At 40.3% G+C, this 9,340-nt stretch overlaps 1 protein-coding gene across 1 annotated transcript in view; it reads right to left on the minus strand.

Moving 5' to 3' along the window:
* Window positions 1-830: 830 nt before the first annotated feature.
* The window catches only part of ACADSB (acyl-CoA dehydrogenase, short/branched chain), a 38,063-nt gene continuing 29,553 nt past the window's right edge, over window positions 831-9,340 (minus strand). The window contains exons 8-11 of the mRNA XM_011930223.1: window positions 8,544-8,633; window positions 4,738-4,875; window positions 2,820-2,919; window positions 831-2,285 (exon numbers count right to left, since the gene is read on the minus strand). Of these exons, the coding sequence (XP_011785613.1) occupies window positions 2,215-2,285; window positions 2,820-2,919; window positions 4,738-4,875; window positions 8,544-8,633 (399 nt within the window). The 3' untranslated portion in view covers window positions 831-2,214. The remainder of the gene's footprint in view (window positions 2,286-2,819; window positions 2,920-4,737; window positions 4,876-8,543; window positions 8,634-9,340) is intronic.

A 9,340-nucleotide genomic window follows, 5' to 3' on the forward strand; every position in this document is an offset into this window, starting at 1 on the left:
CTGTGTGCCTGAAAAAGCCGCAGACACTCAATGCCAGCCCATGAAAGCAGCCAGGAGAGAGGCTGTACCCTGCAAAGCCACAGGGGCGGAGCTGCCCAAGACCATGGGAACCTACGTCTTGCATCAGTGTAATCTGGATGTGAGACATGGAGTCAAAGGTGATCATTCTGGAGCTTTAAAATTTGACTGTCCTGCTGGACTTCAGACTTGCATGGGCCCTGTTACCCTTTTGTTTCGGCCAATTTCTCCCACTTGGAATGGTTGTATTTACCCAATACCTGTACCCCCATTGTATCTGGGAAGTAACTAGTTTACTTTTGATCTTACATGTTCATAAGTGGAAGGGACTTGCCTTGTCTCAGATGCAACTTTGGTCTGTGGACTTTTGGGTTAATGCTGAAATGAATTAAGACTTTGGGGGACTGTTGGGAAGGCATGATTGGTTTTGACATGTGAGGACAGGACATTTAGAGGGGCCAGGGGTAGAATGATACGGTTTGGCTGTGTCCCCACTGAAATCTCAACTTAAATGGCATCTCTCAGAATTCCCACGTGTTGTGGGAGGGACCCGGGGGAGGTAACTGAATCATGGGGCCGGTCTTTCCCGTGCTATTCTTGTGATAGTGAATAAGCACGCGATCTGATGGGTTTATTAGGGGTTTCCACTTTTGCTTCTTTCTCATTTTGTCTTGCCGCCGCCGTGTAAGAAGTGCTTTTCGCCTCCCACCTTGATTCTGAGGCCTCCCCACCCATGTGGAACTCTAAGTCCAATTAAACCTCTGTTTCTTCCTGGTCTTGGGCATGTCTTTATCAGCAGCATGAAAACGGACTAATACAACCAGGTATATATTTTATTGATTTTGCCTGTTTATAACCTGTATAGCAAAACAATAGATTCATTTTTGCCTTCCCAAATATAAAATTATTTTAATATTGAATATACTTTTTCAAACTCTACAGCCCCCTTCTCTCCCTCATTTCTTATGAGATTTTGATACACTTCTTAATGGGCAAGAGATCTTTCTCTTGAGAACCACTGAACCGAAACCCAATTTCTGAATTATTATTCAGGATAAAGTGCAATAACCATGACTGAAGAAATCGTATTCAATTAACAGAAATTGTCAACGGAAAAATAGTGCATGACAGAATATTCCAACACTGTATTGAATATTTTCTGATTATTAAATCAAATTACTTAAACCTTATACTTGAAAATTAATGTACATTGGTTTTTAAAATGACCTACTGAAACCACCATGAAATGTATCTTTTATACAGGTCAATTATAGTAACAAATCATATTGCTTTACATTGTTAAAATAATATTTTCTTCCATTATATGACCTACAAAATTATACCCTTATTTTCCACTGATTCCCATATTTAAAACCAGAATTTTTAGATTTTTCTAAATAAATTTTCATCAGTTTTGACCTCACTTGCAACTTAGAGTTGAATCTATAAAGTACTAGATAAAAATTGCCTACTATATAACAAATATTCCTCTGATGCCACAAGATTAAGATTTAATAGGAATATAAAGTAACTATTTCTATAAGTAATGTTGTACTTCAGATACCTTTATTTTTCAAAATGATGGGATGAAACTTCTGTATACTCTGAAACTAGAATGATAATATAAATATCCGGCCAAGCACGGTGGTTTATCCCTGTAATCCCAGCACTTTGGGAGGCCAAAGTGGGCGATTCCTTGAAGCTAGGAGTTCGAGACCAGCCTGGGCAATATGGCAAAACCCCATCTCTATTAAAAACACAAAAATTAGTGAGACATGGTGGTGCACACCTGTAGTTCCAGCTACCTGGGAGGACGAGGCATGAGAATCACTGGAACCCAGGAGGTCGAGGCTGCAGTGAACTGAGATCGTGCCACTGTACTCTTGCCTGGGTGACAGAGTGAGACCCCGTCTCAAATTAAAAAAAAATATATATGTATAGAGCTTTAAAAACAGTTTTGGAAAAAAATATGTGCTTATTTCCCAAGTTTCAAAGTGGATCTCCTATGCCTAAGTTAAACAGCCTGAAAAAAGAAAACCAAAAAGGCCAACCCCCAGGACCCTGACTAAGGGCTTCAGTAAAATATTTGAATGCTGTGGAAGTTTATTCCCATGCAAGGCACTTACTCCCAACAAGACACAACAGTTTAAAATTTTACAGCAGTGACACCAGGGAGGGGCCCTACTCCTACAGACGTCAGTATTCTGCATCGATAAGCTTTGCAATGGTGTTCAACTGGATGTTGGAAGCTCCTTCGTATATCGTACCTTAAGCAAAAGGAAGCAGAAGGAACAATGAGGAGTTGGCACACAGTTAAGACAAGAAATAGCTCTATAAACATCACCTCTGCGCTTGCTATAAAACAGTTACTAGTCACATCACTTGATGTCCCCTGAATATAGTACCATTTCACAGAGTAATTTTGACTAAGAGATGACAATTTTCCATTTGGTTTCTTGATGTCCAGGATCAGGATTAAACTGACTAAAGTTTAATCAAAAGTTGAAGATTTTGATTCTTCCACAATTGATGCATAAGTTCAGACTGTTACTTGTGGCAGTTTTACTAAAAAACTTGTTGAGGCATTTAAAAAGGCAATTTGATATTTAAAAAAAGTACAGAACAATTTTTTTTTGAAGGACAAGGTAAGAAAAAAATCCAGCCACGTAAAGAGAGCCAATAAACATATACTGAAGAAATTAAAATTGCCTTTGCCTAGGATAAAATTGACAAATAAAACAGCCAAAATACCTACAGAGGCAAATAAAACAAAATAAAAATAAAAATAAATATCTATTTACCAATCTTTGCATCTCGGAAGTATTTCTCCACAGGGTAATCTTTGGTGTAGCCTACTCCCCCCATCCACTCGATACATTTACTGGTTGTTTGTCCTGCAATCTACCAAAAGCAAGTGCAATTACACACTGAAACCACATACCTTCTACACGATAAACACTTCTGGATAACATTTTCAGCAACATGGATTCACTGTTAGTGGCATTGGAAGGACTGAAGTTATCTTCTAAACTAGCACTGTCTCTTCAGTCCCATTCTCCATACCATTTCTGTAAAACATCCTATTAATTCACTAAATCCCCATTTTCTTAAGAAATCAGAGCATTGTTCACGTGAATCTGCCTGCTGAGGGATATCATTTATTCGGGAAATGTTTACTGGGGGTCTAATGGATGAGCTAGGGGACATTTCAAGCTGAGGACCAACATGTGGAAAGCCTCCAAGGGGAGAATGAACTCTTCAATTTCCAGCCCCTGAGACAGCCAGTAGGCTGGGACTGGGGTGAAGTGTGAAAAGAGAATGGAGGAGCGAGAGACCCTGCAGAATGGCCCCTCAAGGAGGTCCACATCCTATCCCTCAGAGCTGCAAATATGCTGCCTTCCATGGCAGTAGGGAGTCTGCAGATGTGGGTAAGGACATGAGATGGAGAGATTACCCTGAATTATCTGGGTGGCTGTAATATAATCACAGGAGTCCTTATAAGGAAAAGGAGGAGGCAGGAGAGTTAGTCATGGAAGGTGACATGACCACGGAGGCAGGAAGCAGAGTCAGAGAGAGATCTGAACACGCCACATTGTTGGCTTTGAAGATGGAGGAAGGGGTTACAAGTCAAGGAATGTGAGCAGCCCCTAGAAGCTGGAAACAGCTGCCCCCCAGAATGGCAGAAAGGCAGCCCCTGTATTCCAGTGAGACCCACTTCAGATTTCTGACCTCTAGAAGTAAGAGAAAATGAAATGGCGTTGTTTTAGGTCCCTGACTTTTTGGTAATTTGTTATAGCAGCAATTGAAATCTAGTACGGATAGAGTTCCATTTGTTGTGAGAAGCCACTGAAGGGTTTCAAGCGGGAAGGTGACATGGCCTCACTGCCACTTTGAAAAAGGAGAGACGCTGGATGGGAGGAAGCACCAGGGACCAGGAGAGCAGCCAGGTGACTGCAGTACAGAGGTGGCAGTGGAGAGGGAGACAAATACACCATTCAAGGAATCTTTTGGGGGTAGAATTCATCTGGAGGGTAGAATTCACAGGAGATGATGCTGGACTCAGTGTGTGGGGTGAGGGAAAGCAGGGAGTCAAGATGACGTTCAGGTTCTGATGGTGAAGCAGAAGTTGGACATGTTAGTCTGGAATTCAAAAAGAAGTTGAGGCAGGAGATTTAAATTTATGGGCTGGAGAGGTTAAATGAGAATTTAAAGCCATGGAATGAGTAAGATACCGCTGAGGCTGCGAAACAGCTGCCCGATGATTTGGCTAAATTCTCTAGCCACAGTCTAATGTGTTAGCTATAGAAAGCCAATGTATGAGTAGAAAGTTTTAGACAATCTTTTCTCGGTGTTTTAAATCTGATTTGTTCATATGATGGACCCATCATCTTCCACGGCATTCACTTTGCCTGAACTTGACACCATAGGCATGACACCCTCATTCAGAGGAGGCTCAGCCATGGATTTGAGATGGGTGGTCTATCTGAGCTGGGCTACTCAATGAATCACTGAGACCTCACAGAATTCAAGTGTTTTCCTATGGTAGTTTTCCTTTTTTGCTTTTCTATTATAAGAAGTAAGAGTCCATGTTATCTTAACTTGAAAAACAACCAAAGTACAATCAACAATCCCAAGAGAAACTGTTAATAAGTATATATTTGGAAAAAAAAAAAAAGAAGGCTAAATTACTTTTTCTTTTCCTTTTTTTTTTTTTTTTACCTCTGATGCATAGTATTTGGCCATTGATGCTTCTTTTATGAATGGCTTTCCAGCTTCTAAAAGCCTAGCAGCATTGTATGTTAGTAATCTTGCAGCTTCCAGCTGGGTGGCCGCGTGAGCCACTTGGTGTTGGAGGCCCTGTAACAGTCAGGCCCAAGTTAGAGAATTATGATTTCAAAAAAGCACCTCAACCTGAAAGTCCTGCCTAGATACACAACACTGACAGACTCAAAATATATCCCAAAGGAAATTCACATTCACGTCTTTTAAACACTTTAAAATTTGTAATCTAAAATGAAATGTGACATTATAAGTAACGTTAAATCCTCTTTTCCTAGAAAAACTTCAAAGTTCATGTAATTCTTCATGATTATGAAGATTTATATTTAATAATTATTTCAACTCTCTTTTGATCAAAATTGAGCTTAAATTAATCCTGGCAGAGCAAAACTTTGAATATATTCTATATTTGCTTGAATTAAGAAAATTTTGATTTTGCATATGGCTTCCAGGCATTAAAAGATGTTAGCTACAAAGCAATGAAGAATATATGAAGCACCAATTACTACCACCCTGAAATTCTAGAGGGTGATTAGGTCCACACTAAATGTTTGCCAATAAAAGAAACAACGGTTAACTTAGTGAGCCAGAATACAAACATTAACATTTGTAAACAATTTCCTGGAAATAACAGGCACAGATGTTTATTACAAACTGAAATGTTTCTCATGCCTAACCTATCCATCCACCCAGATAGTTATTGGGCACCTCTGAGACAGCAGGCATCGCCCTGAGCGTGACGGAGGCAGTGCACTGAACATTACAGCCAGAGTTCCTTGTTCTCATGATTTATAATATATAGTCTAGCAGGGAGAACAGACAATTAAATAATTATAATAATGTGTGATGAATATTAAGACAGTGAACCTTGATTAAGGCAATCACACACAAATCCCAGGAATGGCCTTTCCTAAACAAAAGGGAGGGACAAGTTGGAGAAAAACAGCACTGTTCGTTAATACCCTACAGATTCTTCTCTTTCTCTTCCTGAAATATGTGATATACACGACAATTTCATATGTATAAAAAAAGACGATGTTCCATATATGTAGGCTATGAAGCATAATAGTAAGTTAAACACCCACAAACCTATGTGTAGAGTCAATATCTTCTCCCCTGTGCTTTATCTTTTCACTTTATAGCATCTTTCCAGGAAAAAAATTTACCAATCTTACCACCCATCTTATCTTTAGGATTAGTCCTTTTTGTGTCCGTTTACAAAAACCTTTCCTACTTTGAAGTTATAAAGATATTCTCTGTTTTCTCCTAAAATCTTTAAAGTTTTGCTTTTAACATTATGTCTTTACATCTGACATCTATTTTCTGTGTATGGTGTGAGGTAGGAATACAGTTTCATTATTTTCTCACACAGAAAGAATATTCCCATTCAGTGATCTGTAATGCCATCTCTATCATACATCAAATCTGCATACACGCATGGGTCTATTTCCGGCTTTTCTGTTTTGTTCCATCAGTGAATTTGTCTGTTTCTACACAAGTATCACTGTTCTAGGAGTTTGGCTTTTCATGTGGAACTCAGAGATTCTAATTATTTTTGCAAAATACATTCAGTTCAATTAAACTTACAGTCACCATCCATGCTGTCTATTCCATTTGCCACATTAAGTACTGAGAGAGGCAGGAAAGTGACTGAGGCATGTCTCCTGCTCTACAAGAACTCACCATTGCTGAATACTCATTCCCTAACTACATTGTGAACACAAGGCCTGGCATGGAGAACATGCTATATAAATCTATACTGAATAAACAATTGAAATTAATAAAGATGAATAGGCTGGTCTCTACCCTCAAGGACCATGTAGTCTCGAGGTCAGAAAGATATGAATGAATGCATGCAAAGCAAACATGAGATAACGTGTTAGAAAAAACTCTACTAACTTTAATGAAAGCATTATACAGCTATAATAATGTTGCTTTTTAAGATCAAAATGTCTTCTCCTCGATGTGCTTATTTCACATAGCATGTCTCTATCAAAACATCTCATGTACCCCATAAATGTTTGTGAGTACCTCTGTACCCACAAAATTTTTAAAAACTAAATTAGGCTGGGCGTGGTGGCTCACGCCTGTAATCCCAGCCCTTTGGGAAGCCGAGGCAGGCAGATCAAAAGGTCAAGAGATCGAGACCACAGTGAAACCCCATCTCTACTAAAAATACAAAAAATTAGCCAGGCACAGTGGCAGGTGCCTGTAGTCCCAGCTACTCGGGAGGCTAAGGCCGGAGAATGGTGTGAACCCGGGAGGCGGAGCTTGCAGTGAGCTGAGATCACGCCACCGCACTCCAGCCTGGGTGACACAGCGAGACTCTGTCTCAAAAATAATTAATTAATTTTAAAAATCAAGTGTTCTTTTAACTACCCCTACTAGGCATCTCTAAAGATGTCATTATGATTATACCCGTTAGTATACCTGACCCCTTCCATCTATCAATCTATCTATCTATATGCACAAGAACACAGTTTCCTGTGCATAAAGATCAAAAGCCTCCCTTCAAAACAACCTTTACATTCTGTCTCTTTCACTGCAATCTTTGTGGTAGCTGGCTCTGAGAAAGTACTCTAGTATAATACAAATTCGACTAGAGGCCAAGACAAAAAAATACCTCTACTTTTGGTACCATATTAGCTTTATGACCTTGGGAACTCAGCCTCCATGTGCTTCAGGTTCCTAGGCATAAGATGGGAATGACAGCATGGGCTGCGGTAGGCACTGGCTGGGCCTGCCTCGCTCAGTCCTTCTGGGTCTTAAAATGACTGTGCATGTCCACAGCCTCGTATCTCTACACATGTGCAATCTGAGTGTGCTCATAGGAGGCCTAGTCATTATTACAAACCTGAAGACAATGCAACGTGACAGCTAGCAGTGCAATCAGAAATTGTACTTGGAGCCTAGAGCTGCTTAAGGGAGGTTTTGCAACCATGTAAAGTAATTATTCTGGAATTTTAGGTGACATGCCTTCAGGTTGCCTAAAAGGTTTGGTAAGTTGCCACTCTAGGCTGCCCCCACCCTGGCAAGACCTCAAGGAGGGCAGGAAGAATACCACTGCCACCAAGGAATCCCCAGGTTGCCTGGGGAACTCTGAGAAGCCGCGGCACTAGACCAAACCAGTATTACCCAAATGCTTGACTGAGAGCACCCCATCTGTATTTAATGCAGCAAACTGTGTCCTCCATGAGACGTAGGTGTCAAAGTACAGTCCTCTGAGGATTACCACACGGTTCTGGCCTGAATGGGGGCCCATAACAAGTGTTACCATCTACTGAGCACTTGTTATACCCATGCAATGTGTGCAACACTTTACACATACCTCATTTAAAACTGGGTAAGTAGTTTTATCGTTATTTTATAGATGAGGCAGTTTAAGACTAGAATGAGGTCACTTGCCTAAGGCCTAAAGCTAGTAAGTAAAAGAACCAGGATTTGAATCCAGGAAGTCTGACTCCAGACCCCCTGCCCTGAGCTTCTGAAGTAGTGAGGAGACAGCTTCATAGTGCTCACCAAGATATCCTGAATCACACCACAGCCTGGCCTCAAGGACACTCCTCTGCCCTTGGCAAAGATCAAGGTATTCACAAGTACACTCCCTGAGACCTATTCCTTCTTCCCTTACCCATCTCCCATTAAAATCCCCCTGAGGGTATTCCCTCCATGGCTTTCAACACAGCCCTTCATTAACAGGAAGCTGGGAAGTCCAGCGCACCAGAAAGACCTTAATAATTACACACCTGAAAATCAAACAGTCGTTTGCCAAATTGCATCCTTTCTTTAATATATGGAATTGTATAGTCAAAACATCCTTGTGCCAGTCCCAGCATCTGTTAATAGATTAAAAAAAAAAAATCAGAATTTCTTATTCTGTTACAAGTTTAATTATTCAAGTTGTGAATTCCTTCTAAACATAAATGGAATGATTGGGGTAGGGGAAGAACTGGAGATGATGAGGTGGTGAGGTGTGTGTTCATAACACATCTTTGCCCACTGCATTTGTAGAACTGAACTTCCAATAATTGGGTGAAAAGTTTGAGTGATTTCATGTGAATATGAGCATATTTAATTCTAGCAGAGGCAAATCTCCCAGCAAGGTTGTGTTCACACAACCTTTTTAAGTTAAGATTACTTTTTAGGAATCTTCTTTGAGCTTTGATTCTCCAGGTATAAAATAAGCCATACAAGTTTTGCTCAGACCGGCCTTGAAGACTGTAGAGGCACTCCTTCCAGTTCTTCTAGAAGTGAAATGTGGAAGATCACACTTCTTAACTTTCTACCTTCCCATCTATGTTGTATATGATTAGGATTAATGAGAGCTTCGATGGGAAGGACATTAGAACATAAGAGAGCAGTGGTTTGGAACCCGGCTGCACCATAGAATCATTTGGGGAACCTGATTTAAAACAATACTGACACTCAGGCCTAATGGCTGAATCCCAATCTTGGGAGTAGAGTAGGTGGAGGAGTGTGACCTAAACCTCAACTTTATAAAACTCCTTAGTGACTTAATACACAGCTAGGGTTGAGAACAATG

The sequence above is a fragment of the Colobus angolensis genome, unplaced genomic scaffold, assembly GCF_000951035.1.
Source record: "Colobus angolensis palliatus isolate OR3802 unplaced genomic scaffold, Cang.pa_1.0 Scaffold85, whole genome shotgun sequence".
Lineage (NCBI taxonomy): Eukaryota > Metazoa > Chordata > Mammalia > Primates > Cercopithecidae > Colobus > Colobus angolensis.